We start from the raw sequence: 27,463 nt of genomic DNA, 5'->3' as shown, positions 1-27,463 counted from the left end.
CCTATTTAAACCTGGAACCAGAAGACACGTTCCTTGCCTATTTCATACTGCCACAGCAGGCTAATTGGCTGCCGCTTTTGATCTCACCATCCACGTCTTGTGATATACCAGGGTGCATAGGCTATCACCTTATGTGCTATATTTACCCTACCGCAACTGGCAGTTTATATCGTACAAACCCTCCTCCCCGAGGGAGAAATCCTACATGGACATTTTCATTCCTACGTGAATGTGATTTTTTTTTTCTATCGCATTGTCTCCATATCATCGAACCGGTCGTCATAAGATAGCCCATGCTACCCAATAGGATTACACGTAGGTCAAAACGAGACAAATCTTCACTGGAGACTGTTCAGGAATGATGATTTGGTGGTCGTCAGAAAGGATCTGAGGCTTGGTTTTGTTTATACGTTACGTTTTCCTTCAACGCTTAAATTCAGAGCCTCTCGAATTTTGGGGGAATCCCTCAGTTGCTTTGACAATGATATTCACTTTCGCTGCCTTCTGCTATATGCTCGCCTTGGTTCTCTGCGCTTCCTTGATCTTCTTCGCCATTTGGCACGTAAGTGTTTAAATCTACTGTTAACTTTGTTCAGTGGCCGAAATGAAAGAAAAACAAAGCAGTTGTTGATGTCGTTATATGAGCAAAAATAAGGTGGCTAATTGTGCCCGGTATGTAAGATTCATGTGAGAGGTACTGAGACTCACGTCGATTTCAACCAATTAACCTTATCGGTTAAAATGTTTCCAGTCCTTTAAAAATATATGCTGCATGAGTTTATTTAAAAGCTTAAATGTATTAAAAGCATAGCCTTTAAGAATATCACTTTTTACTGTGGTTGTTAAACTAACATCTTTGTGCATCAGAATAGTCTATAACATAAACTTCGTAATTGCGCCTTCACTAAGTGTTTCAATCTCTGTTGAATCTCGTTAACAACCTAAGTAGGATTGCGCTAGCCTGTTAACTGAGGAGTTATTGCTTTATTTTGCATCATCTCAAAATGCTGAATATTGCTTTATCACACAATCAAGCAATGTTACTATGAAAGTAAGCTGCGTTGACATTCTGTTTAACTAACCTTCATTACATGAGAATAAGATAAACAGATCCTTCAGACAAACATATTTGTAGTTAGTGCCAACTCTTGTATAGTACATGCTCCTATATAGCAATTGACTAGAGGGTCATTCCATGCCAAATCACCTTTGACACAGGTCAAAAAAGTAATTTTACAAAATCGTAGAACTGTAAATAGATTTTGTGTGAAAAATCTTTAAAGTTGGTGCCCAAGGCTGAAAGCAGCATCATTTTTGCTGTTCTAAATCCACATATTATGTTCACCCTCACCAAAGCCTCAAATCAGGATTTAGCTGAAATGTGTGCTGGTGATGAATTTGCTGTCAACAAACAACACACCATCCCATTTCCAAGTTCAAAACATGCTGTAAAGTGTCTCTTACACAGACACACACACACACACACACTGCACTGTGCATCCAAACTATAGCCTATGTACAAGCCATGCCTCTCTCTCTAACACACACACACTCACGCACACACACTGTGCATGTCATTAGAACATAATTTTAAATAAACTATGTACTCTTACTGAATAAATGCCGACAGACCCAAAAAACATCTAACTTTTTGTGTAATAATCATGAAAGCCAAGGCTAGCATTATAACATTTATTAAATGCGTGGCTTACCTTCGTGGGTCCTTCAACTCAGTTGTGCATTTTTGGGTTATCACAACCTAAATCGACTGGGCGTTTCTTTTGTGGGGGATTTTGTGCCTGTGATCCGAAAATAGGTTTCTGAGAGTGCCAACTGTTGGCTACTCTAACGTTAACTGTACGATATGCATATCTTGACGTAATGACATCAAACCAAACCAGTAGCACCAAAGCATACTTCCACAAATTTGACCTTATGCAGATAAGACCCGGGTGTTTTTTTTCTTGCTTTTTTGTTTTTGTTCATTTCATTTAATGAAAATGTTTTCCCTTTTAATGTGAAGTGTAAATTAATAAGTAATACACAATGTTGCTCAGCAGTGGCTGAGGTGTGCTGTTCTCTCCTTGTGTGAAATGTCAGCACACTTGTTGACCATATGCTGTTGAGTTAAAGAGTTAACATCCAGTGGCCATTTGCAGGTGGCTATATATATTTATAATATATATATTGGTAAGTAGGGGTTGGTTGGCATGGTATACCGGTAGTGTGTGTGTGTGTGTGTGTGTGTGTGTGTGTGTGTGTGTGTGTGTGTGTGTGTGTGTGTGTGTGTGTGTGTGTGTGTGTGTGTGTGTGTGTGTGTGTGTTGTGGTAATGTGGGATTCATGATATGGATGTTGCAGTCAGGGGCAGAACTTGCCTTTCCTGTCGATGGGTGTGAATTATCAGTCAGTGGTTGTTCTATTTATGCACACACCTTCATGTCCCTGATAGTCTAGGCTAAGAAAAACCTGTTAGTACACCACAGATGTCCTAGTTAGGTTGTGATTAGTTAAGTGAAAGCCAGTTAAAAGAAATCAATGTGCACTAATTCAAAGTTAGTAAGTTATCAACATTTCAACAGTTATCAACATTTTTGTTTGCTTGCTAGTGTGTGTGTGTTTTCTTTATTTTCTACAAACATAATAAACACCTATGGTACCGCTTTAGCTTTGCACAATCCTATCCTGCCAAACGCAAATGGCAACTGAGCGGTGGGCATAGGATAGGTAAAGACACAAAACACATTTGTTTTCAACATATTAATTGTAGAAATACATGGTTTCAACAAACTGCATTAAAATGACTATCCATTGCATTAAAGGGGACAGACAACTGATTGATGGACTCACGCTAACAGCCTGTATTTGATCTCACATTCAAAGTGACCGTGCTATAGGCCTATAACTGAGACATCTACACGTTAGCATTTCATTCCCACAAACTTGTTGACCACCTTATCCAAATGTTTGCAGCTTTTTATTTTTATCATAAGTAGTGCTCCTTGCCTATGGTCCTTGCCCAAAACGTTTTTAATAATTTAAGGTGACTGAAGAAACATTGTGCCTGTACACTACTCACAGGAATTGTGAGGGCAGCCAGACTTGGGAATGCTCAATCCATGTTATTGACTACAAGAGAGGCCAAAACATGGCTAGTGGGAAGCTCATTCATCTCCAAACTTCTGTACATTTTGTGACAGGAGAACATTGTGAAACTCGAGCTTTCATTGTACAGGTCAAAGAACATAGTCCTGTGTTTGTCTCCCTTTGCTGGCGGGGAATATTGAACATGAACATAATTTACACGTAATAAACATATAGTCATCTAAATAACCTTACTAAATATACATTATAAATATACAATACAGTATGCTAAACATATAACAACCAACATATTATACTAACAAATATACATATAACATATAATACACATATAATAGACTATGCTAACCTAATTAACCTATACTAACCTACAAACATAGTGAGAGTTACAGATATATATTTCATTTCTAAAATGGTATTACTGCTAGTGCAAACAGTAAGTTGTAAGTGACAGAATATGTAGTGAAGTGCAAACAGTAGTATAGATTCAGTATTCAATACGTAAAATACAGTCTGCAAGCATTGCTTTTCCACTGTAGTCTACTTGAGTGTAAACACTTCTAGCACGATGTCATGATGTATAAATCGTCATCACCCATCACCCGCCACTGATAAATCTATTTGATGCTTTGAAGGCACTGTAAATGCATTGCCAACATGCTGTGGGGATATGTGATATGTATGATCTGTAAAACTATGGCTTTAAATGTGCTGTAGCATCAGTTATTCTTTGAAACGTTGATTTATCTCCATGCTGATGTAATAACAAATGCTGTAAATGCCTTAGGAATTCATACTTAATTGATATTAAATGGCCATCATTTTTATCTTGTCAGATCTGCTAATGCTGTTCTCCTGATCGTCAACACTCATGCTGACCTGTTCTCTCTCTCTCTCCCCCCCCCCCCCCCCCCCCCCCCAGATTACAGCCTTTGAGGAGCTGCAGTCAGATTTCAAAGTCCCTATTGACCAGGGCAATCCGAATCATGCGGTAAGAAATACATGGAGGTAAACAGTAACCTCACATGCTGATCAGTTTGTTTGTGTGTTCAAGTCTGTGCCTATTTATGGGTAAATGCTTAATCCTCGTGAGGCACTTTGATGACAGTCACGCTCTGATATTTTTTTAATTTGAGCATTTGATAGGGTTTCCAAAGTCAGTGATTTTCTTTTTCACAAGGTGAAGGCAATGTTTTAAAAAACACCTAGGATTGAATATATTGAAATGGTTAACGAATATGTCAAAAAACATACCAAACAACAGAGACCTTTGACCTACTTCATTAATATGGCCGGTTTAATTGTTGCGCATGTGCCAGTTGATGACATTTGACCACAGCCCCTTTACAGTATAGCTTATCAACAAAGCCTAAAATCAAACATTATGTAGAGCTTTGAAACCAATGCATAAGTTGTGAGCCAGCTGATCATCACTTAAATAGCCGAGGTCACCCCAACGAAAATGAGGTCAGCCCACTTCCAAGACCAAGGCTATAGGGAGGGAAAGTTCAAACCTAGCCCTCTAGTCAGTTCAGTGTTTGTACTAGCAGAACCTGCTAGCTAACTGGGAAATTTCCCCTTTCATTTCATAAAGGAACTACAGCTCAAGTCACATGCTCTATTCACCATGGCATATGCCTTGTCCTTCATGTTAGCTCTGTTGCCACCTAACCCTAACCCTAACCACTCTCCCTGCGACTAAAAGCACTGCGCCACAGGCTCTGACCTATAATGGTGATCACCACACGGTATGCATTTTTTTGTTATTACAAAAAAAAAAAACGGCTGGCAATACAAAAATCTGCATTTTGATCAGTGCGTGTGGCATGCAACCCATCTCATAATGGCGGCAACTTTTTCAGTAGAGGTTGCAAAGTCACCAGCGGAGTGGGAGGTGACTGGCAGAGGTGGAGGGTTAATGAGATTCTTGAAAATAGAAAATAGTTACTACTACTGCCTGTAGAATGACTTTTTAGCTGCTGTGACTGTGGAAGAAAAGGCAGATAGCAGAGACTGATAGTTATCAAGATCACTGGCATCTCTGGACTTATGACATTTACTCTCTGCAGCTCTACGTTCCTTAAGTACTTTTACGAATACTATCAGTGAGCCAAGGGTGATGGGTTCTCATACGAACAGGTCTTATGGATAGAGGACAGACGTTATCCATCTTAGTCTAGAGCAAAGAGTCTCTGCTGCATCATCCAGTAACAAAGCTGCAGGAGGAGGAACAGTAGGATGTTCAAGGAGACGCAGAGAAACTAATAAAGTAACGGTCAGATACATGTAGTGGAGTGACCACTGGCATTTGTGAAGCACAATTGCGCGATAGCATAAAATATAAATCCTTACCACCCTTATGAGTAGGAGGGCTGTTGGTCCCCGCCACAATTGGTCCCCGCCACAACGTTCGCTAGAGGACGTTACCAGAACGTTTTTGACGTTCGTAGCAAGTCTACCTTTGGTCCTTCTGTGACGTTCGCATGAGTCTTAAATCGGACTTTTAGGGAACATTATAATTTGGTCTTTCAGCACACGTCCTTCAAAAACGTCCCCGTTACCTTTACCTGTGGTCCTCATGCGTGACGTTCGCATGAGCCTTAAAACGGACTTTTAGGGAACCTTATAATTTGGTCTGTCAGCACACGTCCCCAGGACTTCCTTTAAAAACGTCCCCGTAACCTTTACCTGCAGGTCCTCTGCGTGACGTTCGCATGAGCCTTAAAACGTACTTTTAGGGAACGTTCTTATTTGGTCTCTCAGCATACGTCCCCAGGACGTCCTTCAAAAACGTCCCCGTTACCTTTACCTCTGGTCAACTGCGGGACGTTCGCATGAGCCTTAAAACAGACTTTAGGGAACGTTCTTATTTGGTCTCTCAGCATACGTCCCCAGGACGTCCTTCAAAAACGTCCCCGTTACCTTTACCTCTGGTCAACTGCGGGACGTTCGCATGAGCCTTAAAACGGACTTTAGGGAATGTTTGGTCTCTCAGCATACATCCCCAGGACGTCTTTTAAAAACGTCCCCGTAACCTTTACCTGTAGTCCTCTGCGGGACATTCGCATTCGGTCCTTCCAAAACGCCCCCTTGACGTCCTCTGATGGTCCTCTCTGAACCAGAGGTTCCGCAAGAGAAAAATGTTTTTCATTTGCCAGACATTGTAATGATAAGCCGGCCAAATATCTAACCTATTTCAGCTTCTAAATTAGCCTATTGAAGAAAACTGACGGCCTGCGTAGCTTAAATAATAACATAATCAGGTAGTTTTGAATGCAACATGTTTATTTTCCTAAGTTTACAATGGGAAACAAAAACATTAATGTCTGATGCGCGTCAATAAGTGGCCTTTAATCGCAACCTGCTGTGGCGTTTAAATGAGCGCCGCAACATGGTCATTGCTCTGTTCAATGAGAGCAGAGATTCTTAAATTATTCAACCCTCTTGTGAATCCTTTGCGTCGCCTTTTCGCAGTGCTAACAGAACATTTTACTGGGACTATCAATTACCTCGCACCTTAGCCAACAGAACTTGTCACTCCATAACGACATAAACGCCCGACATTTCGGCTTTTTCTCTGGTGATGCTGTTCGAACATCTATAGGGCTTCAGGTATTCAGTGTTGGGAAAGTTCACTTTCTACATGAACTAGCTCAGTTAATTGTTCATAATTCAAAATGTTGAATTAAGTTCACAGCTCCAATTTTCAATATGCTGCGAGTGCGAGCTATAATTTTTTCCAAATCTCTGTCTGCAAGCCTACCGCTCTCGGCTCCTGCGCGCTCACGCACGGGCAGAGACAGTAGGCTTTAATAAAATGAAACCCTTTCAAACCCAACACTGCAGGTATTACAGGTTCATCCTCGTCAGACGGTTTACCCTCATCAGTTGTGCTTGGCCTCTGAAAAAAAGCTTTTAAGGCTAGTCTGCTTGGCCATGTTGGATCCTTCTCACTCAGTTCGCTCCTCGTTTGAAACCGAGGGTTTGCCCTTTATTTAAAATGCAGCATATGCGTGTTGTTAAATAACTTTCTAACGGCAGATTAGCCTGTTCCTTTAAAACATAATAAGGGCAGTACACGTTTGCTTTATAGGCCTAAATATTAGGATTGTTGTCAAATCCAGATTATGTTTGCGAGACGGGATTTTTAAGAAATTCCAATCAGACAATTTGACCGGTGAGCTCTACGTTCTGTTGCAGCATCTTTGAAGGCCTGTGGAAAGCTCAATGTTAAAGCTAGACACTTGATAGACCTTCCTATGTATGCATTGTATTGGAATCATGCAGACATTACATTTATAGCACAGATCAGTAGAGAAGCATTCATATTTATTTTATTTCATCATTCTTAGTTTGGCTAGTTATTCTGCCTCCCTGCCCGCACGTCAGTTACGTGCCATGGATGTTAATTAAAAAAGGAATCATTAAGGAAAACCCTTAATGCGTAGTGACTGAGATCGCTACAATATGCTTTTCCTCAAACCCTCGGAAAAAAATGACTAAGTTTGTTGGCTGTCTCACACTGTGATAAACCTGTTAAAGTGACACAATAGTAATCAGACAGTGTAAGTACAGTGGGTAGCGATGTGGTTTAGTAATAGGAAGGTTTGCGGTTCAATTCCCATGCCTGCAATCAAGTTTGTAACCGTGTGTGTCTGTGTGTGTGTCTATGCATATCATATGAAATGTGTAATATAAATGAACTTGAACTTGTGTGTGTGTGTGTGCCCTGTAAGCAAAATGACGGCTCCGCAAACTATTATTATTTTATTTTCTTCATTTAGCTCAGCAAAAACGGTCGTGCCTGCTACGTCCGCGGTGCGTCCTTGAATAACGTCCCCAGGACGTCTAAAACATAGACATATATATGTCTATGCGTCTAAAACACGTTTCCCAGAAGTCACCACAATGCCCTCAGGACGTTCTTGCAACTTCCTGCAGAACGTCCCCAGGACCTATAGAAACGCGTTCCCCAGACGTAACCACAATGCCCTCGGGAGGTGCTTGCAACGTCCTGCATAACGTCCCCAGGACCTATAGAAAACGTTTCCCAGTTGTCACCGCAACGTCCTCGGGACGGTCTTGGAACGTCGTGCAAAACGTCCTTGAGTTGTCAAGGGAACCATACACATGTACGTTTTTAGAACGTTCAGAGAGACCATAACAGGACGTCGAGGGGACGTAATTTTGCTTACAGGGAACTCTGTTTAATCTTGTTTGAGCTGAAGAAAGTTTTGTGACATCCATATATTTATATCAGCAATGCAATTTACCAAGCAATCAACAGAGCTGTCATTGGTGGGTGTTACAGATTTATAAAGCTTGGTGTCATCTGTATAACTATGATAATTGTTATATAATTGTTGTGCCTCCTAATGACACTACCCAAGGGGCAACATGTATTGACTGGAAAGTAAGGGCCCTTAAATGGATCCTTGAGGGACTCCACAAATGTTTTTTGAGCCGTGGTCTCCAAGTATCCAAAGTATTCCCGGCCAGTTAGATAGGTCCTTAACCAGTTTAGGACTGGACCAGCGAGGCCAACCAAATGTTCAAGTCATTTAATAAGGATATCATGATCTACAGTGTCATAGCTGCGCTCAGATCCAGAAGGACCAGGACAGATATTTTTTTCAGAGTCAGCATTAATCCTGCTGGGAAATAGCATAAAGTAAAAATAAATAAATCAGAGAATCATTTAAAACAACAGCATTGAGGCACATCCTTAGCATCTAAAAGGCTCTTAAATTGGCTGACAGACAAATACTTTGTTAGTTTCAAATCCACTTGAACAGTGTTCCATTTATGGGAAGCAAAGAAAAAAAAAGCTATTTTACCTATATTAGTTTTTGTATGGGGGATTTCAAGGGAGATGAGGTTTTGTGACCGTGTGTTATGACAGATTTTAATTTTAAAAGTGACATGAGATAAAAGTTTTCCCACTAAGGCTTTATAAACAAATAAAAGACAGTGTTTGTCCCGCCTGTCTGCTAAAGGGGACCAATCAACATTCTTGTATAAGTTACAGTGGTGGGTCCTGAAAGCGTCTCCTGTAACAAAGCGAATAGCACTATGGTAAACATAGCCCAGGAGTTTTAAGGTTGAGGGTGCAGCATACATGTTAACAATGTCACCATAGTCAAGAACTGACTAAATTGTTGATTGCACTATTTCTATTCGGTTTTCAAAACTAAAACAAGATCTTATTCTATAAAGAGCGCCCAGTTTAATATTAACCTTCTTACCTAGGTCAAGAACATGTGCTTTAAATGACTGCCTATCATCTAGCCAGATACCTAGGTATTTATAGCAAGGAACTTGCTCAATATTAGTCCCAGAACGGGTGCATATCCTATGGGTGGGGGGGACATTATTTCTAGCGTTGGAGAAAATCATGAATTTAGTCATGAATTTAGTCAAAGCATCAATTTGAGGGACTTTAGGGATTCCTGTACACAATCAAAAACATGTTGAAGGTTTAAACCTGCTTGATATACTGTATAGAGGGCGCTGAGGCATACAAATTTGTATCATAAAAATTGACTTTGCAATGTTTTAGATGGTCACAGATATTATTAATGTAAAGTGAGAACAATACCGGGCCTAAAATAGAGCCCTGAGGGACACCAGAATTAATTACTAGGGCCTCAGATGTAAGGCCTGTAACATCTATACATTGTGTTCTACCCGTGAAGTAGTTTTTGAGGGAGACATTAACAAATCCCAGGGAGTCCAGTTTGTCAAAATCTCATGGTTTACTGTATCAAAAGCTTTCGACAGGTCAGTAAATAAAGCGGCACAACATTGTTTCTTGTCTAATGCAGAGGCTATGTCATTTACCACAAGAGTTGTTGCAGTAATGGTTCTTTGGCCTAGCCTGGATACCAGACCAAACTTAGCCCCGCCCACAACATTTGAGGTCTAGAAGTTCGGTCTGGCACTGCTCCGTTGGGGAGAAATTATCAGAAGACAGGATTCTGCCGGACCAATCAAATTGTCAGGGCGGGCTTTATACGATGATGGACAGATGATCAACCGTTACGTTATCAACTACGTCACCAACGCTTGGGTTGAGTTTGTATTCAACAAACATGGCTGCCGCTGGAGAGCTAAAATTTGGGGATTCAAGTCTGTTTTAGAAGACATTGACAGCGCATTCATTTTGACAGAGGAACAGAGACACGCTATCAAGGTATTTGTCGATCGAAAAGATGTTTTTGCCGTCCTTCCTACGGGATCCGGAAAAAGTTGAATGTATCAGCTGGCCCCGATGGTCATACTACGTTGCTCTGACTGGTTCTAGGTATATCCAATTGAGCGAAGAGGCATTTAGTTTGAAACACGCCCCATAATCACATCCTAATGTGGCAGGATCAGACTCATTTTCTGACTAGAATTATGAGTATGACATCGTCAGGCTAACTTTGGCCAGCTCTGAAACCTGATTGAAAGGGGCATAAAATTGAGTTTGAAGATAAAAAGAGCTAATCTGCTGATTTACAAAGGATTCGAACATTTCGGCTAGGAATGGAGCTTGGCGATCGGCCTATAATTGTTCACATCATTTGGGTCTCCACCTTTATGAAGGGACACCACTAATGCAGATTTCCAGATGCTAGGAATGTAGCCAGAAAAAAGTGACAGATTAAAAATGTGGGTCAAGGGTCTGGCTATAATGGGGGCAGCAAGCTTCCAGAGACGTGGGTCTAACTGGTCTGCACCCACTGAGCTCTTCATACATTTAGAATTACGAAGAGCAGAGAGGACTTCATACTGTTGTATTGGTCTAAAAGAAAAGGAAGTGGTTGGGTCAGTTCCCAGTGGCCTGGCCTCATCAGTGATGTTATCTAGCACTCTGTCCGGTGCATCAGGGAAATTAGAAAGGACAGACAAGGTGCCGCATTGGATAAAATTATTATTGAAAGCATTACAAACTTCCTTAGGATCATTAAATGCTTTGTCTTCCAGCATGATCTGTTTGGGTAGTGTAGGTGGGGGAACCCCTTTAAGAGACTTAACTGTTAACAGAATTTTGTTGGATTACTACCACAAGCAGACAAATGATTGACAAATTAGTTGGATTTGGCCATTTTTACCAGATGTGTGCATTTGTTTCGAAAGGTGTCTAAAAGATTGCCAAGCTTCAGCAGAGCCAGTGGCTCTTGCTAATGCCCAGGCCTTATTTCTAATAGTAGTGGCCTCACTTATGTCATGAGTAAACCAGGGATTAAAACGATTTTTCTATCCTAATTCTTAAAAGGTGCATGTTTGTCAGTGACAGCATCAAAAACTGACAGGAAATGACTCAAGGCAACACCTACGTCTGGAATAAGCTCTATAGAGGTAGGATTGCTGGATAGCAAGTCAAATAAAAATGCCTGATCGACAAGATTCTTGAGGGACCTTTATAAACAATTAAAGGGGCAGCTCCCTTTCTCCGTCCGTCCCTGATGCAGCCCACTGGACAGTGATCACTCAAATCCGAGGGAAACACACAGGTGTGCAGGTACTGCTGTGGCCTATTAGTAAGAATGAGATCTAACAGAGATGATTTGCTTGGGATTTTCATATTTGGGCGGGTGGGTTCAGTAACCAATTGGGTAAGATTTGACTCTAAGCACATGTCTAGAAATACATTGGCTACAAGTGTGAACCAATCTAGGTTAAAATCGCCTAATATGACAGTTTCGCAGCTACAAAGAAGAAACATTTTCAGATAGACTCTGTAATGCTTCTGGGACAGCAGTTGGAGGTCGGTAAACACCCACAATGACGAAAGGATAGTCACCAAGATTAATATTTATGGCTAACAGCTCAAATTGGCCCGGGAGGGAAGTGGAGATGCGTACAGAGCATGCTGCTCCAAAGCAGTTTAAGTTGTTTTTCACAAACATGGCAACACCACCCCCACGTTTAGCTCTATCAGTTCTAAACACATTATAACCATGAATTGCAATATCTGATTCCTTGATATTAGGATTTAACCAAGATTCCGATATGACAGTGACGTCAGGGCAGTGTCAGGGCATTTTTAAAAAGTAAATTTTTTGGAGCACGCTCCTGGCATTTATGTGTTCAACCCCCAGACCTTTACGAGCCTTCAACTGAAATAACAAATCAGACACATTCACAACATTGGAGCAATAGTCACCAACAGACACACATCTAGCCGCAGCACTGGATATTACATGGTCAACACCGGTTGGCTTAAACGATTCAACATCAGGGTTAAATAAAGCAGTCTTGTGAAATACATTTGGGCTAAATTTGAAATACATATGCGATAAGTAGGTCATTCAGAATTTTGACTAATTCCGTTTCAGTGCTGTGATGGGCTCTAAAGCCAGATTGGAGGCCATCTTGGATATTGTTTCTATGTAGAAAGGAGGTGAGTTGCTTTGCTTTTACTTTTTAGAGCCTTTTTGACAAGAAAGGGAGGTTGGATATAGGCCTATACTTAGCCAGGTTATCCTGGTTAGGTTTTTTGAGAGATGGATTGAGCACTGCTATTTTAAGTTGTTGTGAAATGTTTCCTGAAATTAGTGAATTGATTATTACATTATGTAGTGCCTTAATAAGGGCAATGCAAGTTTAAGTAGTTTTGTAGGGATGGGGTCTACTAGGTGCAATGATGATTTAGATGAGGAGATCAGGAAAGTGAGTTCAGAGAGGTCCATGGGTGTGAAGGATTCTAGGGGTACACCAGGTTATGGGGGTGACAGAAGTAGTCTTAGTGCATCCTGGAAGGGCTACAGGGTCATGGAGGGGGAGGAGAATGTGAATTATTTTCTATTATTGTTTACATTTTGTTCAAATTGTTACTGCTACAGGTTGCAGGAACAGAATATTCGATGACATAGTGTTTTTTTTTGTATTCACACCCACAACTCATACAGTCAGCATCACTTGTTCAACTAGTATATGCCACATGAGATTATAGTAATGTGGTGAACATGAAACCGTGACTATTGGTGATTGATTGAATATCTAACTTGGGTAATTCTACACAGTTAAGTTGCCAGTCTCTCATATTGTTTGTTAATCTTGTATGCTGAATTTGGATGTATAAAAGATTACTTGTGTAGCACTGGAGCAGAAGATACTCTGGTTACATCCGAATTACCCACAGGGTTGCTTTAACCAACTGTGGCAGACGTGTCAAATAACTTCCAACAAGTTTGTCCTCTAAGCTGGGGCTTGTCTTGATGCTGCCTGATGGTGCTTATGTGAAAACTTTATGTGTTATTTGCCTTAGAAGGGATAACTTTACTCTTTCTTTTGGTTGAGTGATTGTTTTTCAAATTTTTTTTTTTTATGTTGGTATCCCAACTCCAAATTGGAAGACGCTAAAATGTTACATAGTGTTTCCAGGCGCCGCTAATTGTTCCATATTTTATGTGACAAATCCAATGATTTTAAAAGCCAGCACATCAGGATATTCTGTGAGAGGATTTTGGAGCACTGTTGAAGCGCTCTTTGGTAGGATTCCCTTTTATGGTGCATCCTCACATCACAGTGCATTATTTAGAGGCAAAGCATAGTAACAGAGGTTACTGGTATGAATAATGCACTAACTTGGCCTAAGGTTTTTAAAAAGGACACTCAAATATGCATGTTCGGGAATTGTTGCAAGTTTTATGAAATAGCTTAATAGCATAACCTGGAATGAGTTGATGTTGTTGTGCCATAACCTTTATTCTAGTGGAGGGTCATTGACAATCTCCAAAGGATGAAGAAAGAAATCACTGTTCAAAAACATAAAATGTACTTCAATTGTGTTTGAACTCTGGCCATTAATGTTGTTGCCAAACCATGGTACTCTGTGATTCTAGAAAATCTAGCTTCTTAGTCCATGTTTGCTTCTGACACCTGGCTTGCACCCATCCATTAAAGCTCTCACTCACACACACATGAACACACAGTGAGAGCCCATTGTCCTTCCTTTCTTTGCTATGCCTATGAGTTATTCCATGTCAACTGAGAGGTTCCCCCAATACTTTTTCATTTTACAGTTTTCCTCCCGGAATAATGGATGCCAAGCCAGATTGCGAGGGGTAAATAAAGCAAACTAGGCTGACGTGCATTTATCTTGAAATATTCAATTACTTTCTGAAGAAATATAATTTTAGTGAGAACATAATTTCAAGTGTTTGTGGGGCTACAATCCAATGAATACAATAGGTATTAAAAATTTACATTTGGACCTGCTGTCAACAAACTGCTGTAAGTGTATGTATGCATCATATAATACATGAGAGTGGTCCCATGAATACTTTATTGGCCACCAAGGCAAAGAACAAGAAACAATTATTGGACACAGTTAGCAAACGTCCATGCATGTATTTTGTATTTTCAAGAAAGTAGATGTTAAGTTAAATATTTAATATATAGGCTACTTTTGAACTACTTCTATAACTGATTCTTCACTATTTTGAGTCCATGCAATTGTCTAAAAAGTACTACTGTAGGCCTATGCTTTAAGAAAAATGTGACATTAGTGTTGAAATCAAGGAAATAATGCCAGTGTGAGTGAAGCCTGTCTGACACCCAGCACAGAAACAAAAATACCTTCTCATTCAATGTTTTTCCTTATTTTTATTATTTTCTGCATTGGATATTAACATCAAAACTATGAAAACACACATGGAATTATATAGTAAACAAAAACGTGTTAAACAAACGTGGCGTTCGGTCTTTAGTCAGCTCCATGTGGTAGTCCCGTGACATTCTGTCATCAGTCAGCTCCGTAAGGTAGTCCTGTGACGTTCTGTCATCAGTCGGCTTCGTGAGGTAGTCCTGTGACGTTCTGTCATCAAGAAATGCACTCATATCTGCTGTGTGTGCGAAATTTCCTGAGACATTGAAAGCATTATTTTCCAGATGGTCAATAGGCCCATGGAGATGGCATTATGCTCACTGCATAAATAAGGCTGTGTAGTTTAGAGTACATCATTGGATGCATCATGCATAACTACCATGCCTCTGTTGTGTTTTACATCATCAATTTCATCATTTCACAGGACTTCTAGCAAATGTAGTGTAATAATGTAATGTGGAGTGTTTCTATCAGGAAGGGAAAACTGGTGTAAGAGAGGTTTTATATTAATGGTGAGGCGATTCCTCCTCTTGTAGAAAAACCTATGAAGAGTTTAGGCAGGTGGGACATTAGGCTCGTATGGAACTTTCTTTATTTGCTTCATTTCATACACAGTAATAGTTAATAAGGGTGCCAACAATTCTGGAGGGCACTGTATCTAGGAAGTGTTTTTGCTATATGAAGCAGATTTTCCGTTGATCCCCAGGTAGTTGTAGTTCATCAAGTTGTGTTTTAAAGTTACAGTAGAGTTCATTGACCTTACGTTGTCAGCTTGGCAACATCCGTAAAGTTGCATGCATAGTGAACAAAGTGTCTTCTAGATTGTACTGCCTCAAAACAAAGTAATTTCGCCTACAGGACGTCTGTCCTCCTAAACATCTAAAACATAAAGCAAGATATTAGCCATAGATGTTATTTAAACAAGATTTAAGATATTTTGGTAAATTCCTACAGGTGAAAAACAATAATGAAAAATCATACACAGCTTGCCCATAGTCTTCAAATCAGGCTATACATTAAGGATATAGAAATTAGAAATAGTGTTTCCGCATTCAATTCAGTTTGGAGGCTCGAACCTCCAAGACCCCAACACTTAAGCGTCAGTAGCAATGGAAAAGGCCCTAGTTACAGGAGGGTACCAACACTTAAGAGTCAGTAGCAAGGGAAAACGCCCTAGTTACAGGAAGAAACCAACACTTAAGCGTCAGTAGGGCCCTAGTTACAGGAAGGAACTTTGAGCTCAAAATGGGGGACCCATCTGCCTGAGGCTGGCCCGGTAGTGAGAATGAAAAGGGAGAGAAAAGGGAGAGCAGAATGGAAGGGGAAACATATTAGCATACATGCAGCACATACACACTCAATGATACATACTAGAGCAGTGGTTCTCAATCTGTTTTCAGTGATGTACCCCCTGTGAAATATTTTTTCAGCCAAGTACCCCCTGACCAGCACAAAGCATTTTTGATTGAAAAAAAATATCTAATACACAGCGCTATGCCATCATTGTCTGATTTATTAAACTGTCAACACTTAAGAGTGAACATTGAACATTGTTGCATTGAACTGAGTGCGTTTGCAATTACATTTTAGTAAGAAACTTGTGATTCCCTGCAAATCTTTGTCAGTCTTGGTGGCAGGGAGGAAACTGCTGTGATCAAGCTCTTCTCCAGTCACAGTCTGTTTCTCTGCTTTGTTTTGATCACAGACAGTCATTGCAGAGAAGGAGGCCTTATGTAAATATGTGGAGGCAAAGGGTAGTAGCTGCTCCAAAGCTTTCTGTCCCAGGTCAGGGTGCAGGGTTTCTGTCCCAGGTCAGAGTGTTGATGTGGCTAACTTCATTTGGAGGCCACAGTCAAATGACACTTCCAGGAGTGTTTCCTGATTAGTGACAGGTAGCTTGCTTCCATATGCTTCAGACAAGAGAAATGGTTTTCTCACCCAATCCAGCTGTGTAGATTACTCCTCCATATCAGGACAGTAGGAAATTGAAAATTAAAATTTTGAATCAAATTGATCAAATGTCCCACGATGACCAACTTGCCTGGAGCTCTGTCCACATCCTCACCAGAGAGAAAATCATCCACCTGAGGAAAGCAGGTGAAATCCCTGTGCAGAGGCTTTTCTCCTCAGCTCTGCTTTCTTCAGGAAGCCTCCCACCTTGTCATACAGGTTTAAAATGCTGGTGTCCTTTCCCTGCAGACATCAGTTCGGTCAATTTGCTGAATACATCTGCCATATAGCACATATTAGCAAGCCAGTCTGTGAGGCGTGGGGAGATCTGTCCTCGCTCAGAAAGGTGTGTACTTCAGATTGTAATTCCAACAGCCGGTTGAGTATTCTCCCTCTAGAGAACCAACGCACTTCTGTGTGCAGCAGCAGTTGTGTGTGTTCAGCTCCCATGTTTTTAGCGAGAACAAATCGTGCTTATTATACAGTTACTTGCTAAAACAATAGAAGACATTCCTCCAGAAATCCTATTTTTTTATAAGTTTGTTGCCGTTTTGTGATTTCCGCTAAGAAAAAAAAAATCTTCACCATAATGCGTAGCAACCCACCTTCTGACTTCAAGTTTCAATGACTTTCCGTTACTACTACGACTACTTGCGGAATTATATAAAAGATGCTGTTGCCAATGACAGCGGTCATAAACTTTTCGCAGCAGTGAATATCAAGAAATTACAAAACTGCGAACGCTGACATTTACCCACATATGGCCCATACAAATCAACTGAACTTTTTGAACATTCTGAAGAGCCGTATACTAACTATTTTTAAAGGATGTTGAATGGAGGCTAATTTTAAATATACATGTATCTTTAAAAAATCTCACATACCCCCTGGACTACCTTCACGTACGCGTACCCTCGGTTGAGAATCACTGTACTAGACTATCAGTTGGTGAAGATAGGGAAGAGTGAACAGCCAGAATGCAAAGTACAACAAAGTAGAGGGTACACAGTGCACTCACAAGGTTTCTATTATGAGGTTATGCTATGAAGCAGGGAACCATGTCAATTATGGTGTATGTTAGTGCAATTATGTATATGATTTTATTAGATAGAGCAGAGTACAAAAATTGTTGTGGGAACACCCAGGGAGAATGATGGGTAGATTCAACATGGAATGATCAGGTCTCTGGTCGGTGACAGTCCGAGCAGTTTGTTACATTTGGTATAGTAACATTGAGTATAAGATTTCTCACTCCTGTATCTTGTATTCAGTTATTGTACTCCTTTCCAATGAGAGCACTGTTCTGTTTATGTAAATATGTTTGACCATGGGGTATTTAACGGTTCTGTGTACGTAAATATGTTTGATCATGGAGTATTTAACTGTTCTGTTTATGTAAATTGGTTGATCATGGGGTATTTAAGTGATTTACTCTATTTGCTTTTTATTCTCAGCGTGAAAGGCTCCGGAATATAGAAAGAATCTGTAGTCTTCTGCGAAAGGTGAGTTCAATAGAAATTAAAAGATCTTTCCCTGGTTCATTTTCTTGCTTGTTCTCTGTGTCATTTGAGTTACAAGTACATTCAAAATAAATTTGTATATTTATTTAACTTAAAACAGCTATAAGGAGGTTGGGTCTAATATTAGTAAGGAAACAACCTAAAAGCAAAATCAACCAATCAGGAACAAGAATGGGAGCATTCAGAGAATGCAAACCTCCGCCTTGTGACCTTGACCTTTGACCTTGACATCTGAAAATCGAATCAATTATTGCCATTATATTACCCAATCTCCCCACAAAGTTTGATGGAAATCGGTCCATGCGTTTCTGCGTAATCCTGCTGACAAACAAACAAACAAACAAACAGACAAACAAACAAACAAACATACAGGGGTGAAAACATAACCTCCTTGGTAGAGGTAATAAGGCGGGTGAAATCATACACGTATCAGGAGGAGCATGCTAGCAGCAAATGTACTCGGCATACTTGTGGTAAATGTGCATAATACATACAAATAACATAGTATGATACTTACTAAATTGGTAGAGGGTAAGAGGGGGAGAGAGCATTCAAGTATTGTAGAACAGCTTAGTGGGTATACAGTGTGCTTGTAAGGTTACTATTACAAGGGTATGTAGAGTAATGGAACAGAAAACTATTTTGATGGTGGCAATTATTTATATTGCAGGAAAATGCTAGCACAGAGTATGGGGTAGAATAAGTGTATGACAGCGTGGTGGGGGTGGGTAGGTGTAGGCTGAGGGTTTCTACAAGTAGATCGGTTGGTACAGCAGCATACCACAGCGAATACAGTCTAGACTAGGAGGGGAAAAAAGAGACAAAGTGAGTGGGTAAAGTTTGGCTGCCAAAACGCATATATGTACTTAATGGATATGGTGATGAGGAACAGCCCTACAGACAAAATGATTGGTCTTACCCCAAAAAAATCCTCTTCTCTTCCCTTTCTTCCATCTCATAATGGACAAAAGCTTCAAGGGACTTAATGTACGGCTTGATGTGTATCATTTCTTTATTATTTAGTGTTTTCCAGAATGATTGTCAGGTTTATTTCTGGATGATTTAATGTCCTTAACTAAAGTTGAGAGATAAAGAACTGACTTGAATTAATTTTTGAACTAATGTTTACCTTTTACAGTGTCCACAAACAATTAACAGTTGGGCTTTCTCGAAAAAAGCCAATTCATTATAAGACTAGACGTAACGCAAAGCGTTAGAAAATATGACAAAATACTAGATTTTGATGATTTGGTTATGTAATGTTTTGTGTACTACTTTTTTTGTGGATTGTTTTGGTATATTTTTCTTTTGCAATATAGTTTGTTAAAACAGGTCACATTTGTATCTTAGCTTATTGCTTTTGCTTATGGATCTAAATTAATGAATTTTTCTGTTTGCTTTTTTGTTCCAGCTGGTCCTCCCAGAGTTTGCCATTCATAGCCTTTTTTGCATCATGTTCCTTTGTGCTCAGGAGTGGCTGACAGTGGGACTCAATATCCCTCTCTTGTTCTACAATACATGGAGGTAAACCATACGATGACCATGAACATATCTGAAAGTTGTTGAGTTGTGAGTTGTGCTATATCCTTAATGCATTAGAATTGAAAACCCCAAGCCTTAGTGATAATCATACAGATAATTATTAGATCTGCTACTGCTACACAACTAGACTCAGACTGTATGAAGCCACACTCCTCCTTTACAGGTCCAGGGAACTTAAATGGAAATCAAATTGTTTACATTGATTCGCACCAGTAAAAACTCTGGATCTCCTCGAAGGACAATGAACACGCTTATTTTATTGTTTACCTGATAGAAGGTCAGCTAAATCATTATTACAGTGTTTTGAAAGCTGCCTTGTTAGCATTGTGAAGCAAGTGAGTAATTGCTGCTCTTTTTTATTGATATACTGTAGTCAAACAGACGATATGAACTTGCATGTTTTTAAGGTGCTGTGGATATGGATTCCATTCCCAGTCAAATTATCACATTTGAATTGTCTTAGGTAATTCCCCACAATGTGTTACAACCCTTTATATATTTACACAAGATTTGTTGCACTTTATACCTTGTATAATTTTAGAAATGTTCCCACCTCTCTATATAACAACATGTTTGTATGGTCTTTTTGCTGTCTGGTAAATATATAGGAACATAACAATAGCGGCACATCACTTTTGGAACTGAGGAAGCCCCAACATGGGTTTGACATGGGGCAGGGGCAGGGGCAGGGGCAATGCAGTGGGATTCTATGTAGCTTATAATACAGTGACCATGAACTTAAAGTGGTCCAAACATGACTAGTTTAATCTTGTCAATTTCACCTTAACTCACAATAAAAGAAAGTTTCAAAATACTATGCCAGGTTAATTTGTTGCTAAGCTAGGTGTATAGCACATCAACAATAATTGCCTGTGATATGTTAACCTTAAGCAGAACAACAAAATCAGTTTAGTTTTGTATCTGTTTAGCCTAGTCTAAAAAGTAGTCTGCAAATAAGCGTCACAATTAAAAGTCAATTCAATTAAATTAATCAATTCAATTAAATTAAATATAGCAGTCAAACAATACAACTGTCATGGCTCCAGGGGAGTTCAGGCTCTAGTCTCTAAAGCGCCATGAGACAGAGGCGACAGGGGCAAGGAAAAACTCTTCTCTTCTCTTGGGAAGAAACCTTGTGAAGAACCTGGGCTCATAAGGGGGCTAGGGTTAGTGCTCAGCAGCCTCATATGTGTAGAAGTGCTTAATGGTTATGGTGATGAGGAACAAGGCTTTCTGAGCCATCTGCATTAAACATCTTTGGTTCAATGATCTAGGACTGCGTTGCATTACCACCTACAATGTGCATTATTGCTGGCACCCTACCACTGTATTGTTTATTATCCATTCTTGCACACTACCACTATATTGTTTATTTTCTATTCTGGCACATTTACACTTTATTGTTTATTATCCATTCTGGCACACTACCACTATATTGTTTATTTTCTATTCTCGCACACTTACACTTTATTGTTTATTATCCATTCTGGCACACTATATTGTTTATTTTCTATTCTCGCACACTTACACTTTATTGTTTATTATCCATTCTGGCACACTACCACTATATTGTTTATTTTCTATTCTGGCACACTTACACTTTATTGTTTATTATCCATTCTGGCACACTATATTGTTTATTTTCTATTCTGGCACACTTACACTTTATTGTTTATTATCCATTCTGGCACACTACCACTATATTGTTTATTTTCTATTCTGGCACTCTTACACTTTATTGTTTATTATCCAGTCTGGCACACTCACACTAGATTTTTTATTATCCATTCTTTTAAAACCTTTTCAGGGTGCCTTCTGCCTTACACCCTGAGGTGAACTGGCTCATGGAAGTACACTCACTGGTTGCTACCACCCACTAGGTTGTCCAAAAATATCTCACACCATAGACATTATTCTTCAAATTTGTAGTTATACATAGGAAAACATGGTAACTTTCTTGTGCTATTGGTTGGGGACATTCCAAACCTTTTCCTGCCACATGTGAGTCATCTCCAGGCTGGGCTTAGAACATTTGAACTCCTCCACCAAGCTGGTCTTTGGTAGCTTTTCCATACAATGCAACAGTACTGCCTACATGTACGTACTCATTACCAAGCTAGCTTATGCATGATTCTCTCACATTTCTACACATCTTAAAAAGCTATATCATACACATTCTTTAAATACAATTTACCATGCAAGGTCATATCAATGGTATTGAGAGCCTTAACAATGAGTTCTCTAAGCTCTTTTACCAGTCCAAAGTCACTTAACGTGGAATTGTACCACCAGCCTAAACTGATCAACAGTCAAACTAAGACTTACCTCAACATCCATATAAACCAGTTTAAATGCAGCCTTAGCTTGTTCTTTCTTCTTCCTCCATCATCAGAGGAGCTCTGACCTCCTCAGTGTAGCCATTATATTCTTCACCTCTGTCTGCAGTACACTAATACCTTCTCTCTGTTCATCATCTACTCCTCTGCCTGCAGTACACTAATACCTTCTCTCTGTTCATCATCTACTCCTCTGCCTGCAGTACACTAATACCTTCTCTCTGTTCATCATCTTCACCTCTGCCTGCAGTACACTAATACCTTCTCTCTGTTCATCATCTACTCCTCTGCCTGCAGTACACTAATACCTTCTCTCTGTTCATCATCTTCACCTCTGCCTGCAGTACACTAATACCTTCTCTCTGTTCATCATCTACTCCTCTGCCTGCAGTACACTAATACCTTCTTTCTGTTCATCATCTGTCTGCAGTACACTAATACCTTCTCTCTGTTCATCATCTACTCCTCTGCCTGCAGTACACTAATACCTTCTTTCTGTTCATCATCTGTCTGCAGTACACTAATACCTTCTCTCTGTTCATCATCTTCACCTCTGCCTGCAGTACACTAATACCTTCTCTCTGTTCATCATCTACTCCTCTGCCTGCAGTACACTAATACCTTCTCTCTGTTCATCATCTACTCCTCTGCCTGCAGTACACTAATACCTTCTCTCTGTTCATCATCTACTCCTCTGCCTGCAGTACACTAATACCTTCTTTCTGTTCATCATCTACTCCTCTGCCTGCAGTACACTAATACCTTCTTTCTGTTCATCATCTGTCTGCAGTACACTAATACCTTCTCTCTGTTCATCATCTACTCCTCTGCCTGCAGAACACTAATACCTTCTTTCTGTTCATCATCTGTCTGCAGTACACTAATACCTTCTCTCTGTTCATCATCTACTCCTCTGCCTGCAGTACACTAATACCTTCTCTCTGTTCATCATCTACTCCTCTGCCTGCAGTACACTAATACCTTCTCTCTGTTCATCATCTACTCCTCTGCCTGCAGTACACTAATACCTTCTCTCTGTTCATCATCTACTCCTCTGCCTGCAGTACACTAATACCTTCTTTCTGTTCATCATCTGTCTGCAGTACACTAATACCTTCTCTCTGTTCATCATCTACTCCTCTGCCTGCAGTACACTAATACCTTCTTTCTGTTCATCATCTGTCTGCAGTACACTAATACCTTCTCTCTGTTCATCATCTTCACCTCTGCCTGCAGTACACTAATACCTTCTCTCTGTTCATCATCTACTCCTCTGCCTGCAGTACACTAATACCTTCTCTCTGTTCATCATCTACTCCTCTGCCTGCAGTACACTAATACCTTCTCTCTGTTCATCATCTGTCTGCAGTACACTAATACCTTCTCTCTGTTCATCATCTACTCCTCTGCCTGCACTACACTAATACCTTCTCTCTGTTCATCATCTTCACCTTTGCCAGCAGTACACTTATACCTTCTCTCTGTTCATCATCTGTCTGCAGTACACTAAAACCTTCTCTCTGTTCACCATTTGCTCACTTCCATTCTTTCTTCAGCTGCCTCCTCTCTCGACTCAACCTTTCTTTTAACCTGACTTGCCTTGGCTTGATCTTACTTTTCCTCCTAGCTTTCTGACAAACTCCATATCTTTCTAGGCCATCATTATAGATTACCTCACCCATGCGATTAAATGTACTCTTTGCTGTACCCTTCAATCCTTCCATAATTATTTTTAAATCATAAATTATTCAACTCCATTCCATGACTTCAGAAGCCCCTGGCCATCTAACCTTTTGTTTCTGTGCACTGCATGTTCCCTTCCTAGTCTGCTTGATTTGTCCCTGCTGTTCACCAGCTGCATGATGTCCACCATTCTGTGCAAGTGTGCCAGGTCCCCCATCAGCTGTAGCAGGGGAACTGACATCCTGTGGTCTTTTGTGTTCAACCCGCCAAATATTCATATACATAACGCTGGGTTTGAAATTCATATGTGGATTTTATGCTAAATGTCCCTGTTAACACATATTCATTAAGTGGTATAGACATTGAATTAGTTTGAGTGTCAGCTATCTATCTATAACTTTTCTAGCTATCTCCAGCTTAGGGAACCTTCTTAACAGTTTACAGTTACCTGTGTGTGATTAACTCATGTTAATATGTGTGTATATGAACTTGTGAAAATAAACTCGTTAATATGAAGCTGCACAGGCACTCTGAGGGGTAACCATAGCAAGCAAGAAACTCAATGTTCGATGAAAAGTTTAATTTGCCAAAATTAGCTCACCAAAAAAGACAGTCTTGAATTCAAAGTGATCACAACTTTTAGTGTGGACAGAAGGGCAAAACGGAGAAATATTTAAGGGTTTATATATTTACCCGGGTTAGTATGCTGTAACCTCGTGAACCAAACGCTGTAATTCAAATTTTAACTCATCATCCATGGTGGCAGGAGCATGCAGGATCTTTCTTCCCTATTTTAGCAGCACGCTTAACACTAATGGGCGGGGTTAGGCGCAGATGACACGGGTAGGGCGTTGACACATTCAGACGAGGTTCTTTGGTTTGATAAATAGGATGCAAAATACCGTGCGCTATATGCGGTTTGGCAAAGGTGCTAATTGCGCTGCGGTCGTAAATGAGGCCCTCATTGTCTATGTTGGTTAGTTTATTCATAAGTGTCATGATTCTTGTTGAGATCCTCCTGCTGCACCATGTCAGGGTGTGGCAGATTTGGAAACACATACCAGTGATCGAAGCAGAATAACTACTCAACCAGTATATTTTCCCTCTTTGGCAGGTACTTCCATAGCCCGACTGATACTAAAGAACTTATCTATGACCCTGCCTCGGTCATGAATGGGGACACGCTGAGGTTTTGCCGAAAAGAGGCCTGGTGCAAGATGTCCTTTTTTGTGCTCTCCTTCTTCTACTATCTGTACTGGTGAGTGCTCTTATTTTGTTCTTTTCCGACCAATATTTTGTCCCAAACAAATTATATATTTTTTTTAAAACGTAATAGATGTGTATGCAAATAATCATTTTAAGATCAGAAAACATTCCAACACCCCACGTGGTCATGTGGTAGCATTCTCCAAATTTTTCTCCACAATTTTGATTGATGGATGGATTGATTTGTTTCATTAGTGTGTACTGGACCTGAGTACAGCTGATTTCATGATCCAATGGCAATAGTGAGTTTCTCTTCATACTGTTATTTTGTTAACCGTCACTGTTACCGCTATCTCCAGTCAAAGTCCAACCTCACCCCCCCCTTACAGCAACCTTCACCAATTGCCCCTGTTTTGCGCTCCTCTGTTGTTTGTCCAGCAGCCTAATTCCCACTGATGCTGGAAATCTTTTGACAATCTGTTTTCACCCCACTCTGCATGTCCTTATTTTCTGAATGCCTGTTCCTTGGTGGAGGTTTTCTTATTCTCTCTGTAGTTGAGCTCTGGCTATAGGTCTGCAGAATGAAATAAGGAAGAGTATTAGGCCTCATGCTAACTGGCTGCATTGCCTGTTGAATTTCATTTTGGCGCCTATGTTAACAGGTAAGAGCATGTATACAGCCTACTTAAGTTGCGTGTCTCGGAAATCAATGAAAAAAAAGGTAACACAGACGCAAAGTACATGCAATGCTGCAGGTATGAAATAAGCCTTAGCCCTACTTTGCGCTAACAATTTTGTAAAAAATAGTGTTCAAAGCCAGGAAGTTCTTGAAACACAGAAAACATTATGAATAGAATGGATTTTAGAGTTAAGAGGCTTACGTTAAATTGATACTTTTCTGCTAAATTAGATGCATATCAGAGATATGGCACTTGATAATATAGACTCTGAAGTGCCTGGTTCCCCAAGCAGGACCAATGGGAAGAAGGTTTAGAAGGGGGGCAAGATATTATGCCACCAATCCAAGGTAACACGTATGACCAATTGAAGAATACCTTGTGTCAGGAATTGCAGGAAGGGACCCAAACGCAGACCAGATGCAGGGAAGAACTCAGGATTTATTCAAAAAGGTTAAAGCACAGAAGATCCAAGGCAAAAGCTAAGAAGTCCAAAACACACAGAAACTCAGGAGTCCAAAACCAGGCAGGGCAAACAAACATCAAAGCACGGTAGAGAAAGGATACATGGAAGCACTCAGCTAAACAAGACAGAATCTCTCACCAAACAATAACTGACAAACCTACACGGAACACAGGACAGACTGAACTTAAATAACAAAGGGGGAACTAGAAAACAAGACACAGGTGAACTAAACAAGGGGAATTAACAAGACACAGGAGGATCCAATCAGGGAAACAAACAGGGTGAAGATTGGGAACAGGTGAGGGTAAAAACCAGGAAGTTGGAGAGGGCAGGTGGGGGCAGAGTCTCAGGACAAAGTCAAGAAACACATGGCCAGACAAGACAAACACAACAAGCACATGACAACATAAACAAACAGGAGAAAGCACATATCAGGAATCAGGAAACACAAAAGGGAAACAGAGCAGGATCCTGACACATTCCCTCCCATTGAAAAAGCAACCTTAAGGATCTGGGAGGATCTGCAAAGAGGAGTTGACCAAATTCCTTCCTGAGATGTGTGTAAACCTGGTGACCAACTAGAAGAAGAGTCTGACATCTGTGCTTGCTAACAAGGGTTATTCCACCAAGTATTAAGTCGTGTTTTGCTAGGGGATCAAATACTTATTTGCCGCGACCAAATGCAAATCAATTCATAACTGTTTTAAAATGCAGTTTTCTGAATTTTTTTGTTGATATTCTGTCTCTCACTGTTAAAATATACCTACCATTTCAATCATAGATCACGCATTTCTTTGCAAGTGGGCAAACTTGCGAAAACGGAAGGGGGTTAAATACTTATTTTCCCAACTGTATTTGCCTTTGAACATGGTATTACAGGATTAGACAATTTATTGTCTCATAAAAACACAGGAGTGATGGGGGCAGAAAATTGACCTTTTACGCTTATGTTGCATATGATTCATTCAAAATCAGCTTTTTCCTGCAGTAATAGTCATATACAAAATTGTAGGCACACGTTTGACTTTCCACAAATGAATTTGTTTATTGTATGATTTAAACTGACCGTTTACTGTGAAACGTTCCTTGTGGGTAATATTAATTTTCTCTTCTTTTTTTCTCACAGTATGAGCTACTCGTTGGTCCCATCATAACAGAAAATGCTGAATCCTGAAGAGAGTTCATGAAACATCAGGGATTGTTTTCTGAAATGCAAGCATTACATAAGCAATGGAAATGCTGTTCTTCTGGGATGGACATCCACTTTTGTTGCTCCTTTGATGAAGTGGAGTCTTATTTTGTATCTATTGTTGTTTTTAAATGAATGAATATATTCACCGCATGTTAACCTAAAACAGTAAGAGGGTTGCTCTGATATCCTAGGGT

At 40.1% G+C, this 27,463-nt stretch overlaps 1 protein-coding gene across 1 annotated transcript; it reads left to right on the top strand.

Moving 5' to 3' along the window:
- Positions 1-481: 481 nt before the first annotated feature.
- cnih3 (cornichon family AMPA receptor auxiliary protein 3) lies at positions 482-27,231 on the top strand (the record flags this gene model as incomplete). Its single annotated transcript, XM_080860540.1, has 6 exons — positions 482-562; positions 4,024-4,092; positions 18,102-18,149; positions 19,579-19,691; positions 24,843-24,986; positions 27,204-27,231. The coding sequence occupies 6 exons, from the start codon at positions 482-484 to the stop codon at positions 27,229-27,231; spliced, it is 483 nt and encodes a 160-aa protein (XP_080716666.1).
- Positions 27,232-27,463: the final 232 nt, after the last annotated feature.

The sequence above is a fragment of the Sprattus sprattus genome, assembly GCF_963457725.1.
Source record: "Sprattus sprattus genome assembly, chromosome: 2".
NCBI classification, from domain to species: domain Eukaryota; kingdom Metazoa; phylum Chordata; class Actinopteri; order Clupeiformes; family Clupeidae; genus Sprattus; species Sprattus sprattus.
Note: the sequence above shows the minus strand (reverse complement) of the source record. Positions and strands in the feature narration are given on the sequence as shown.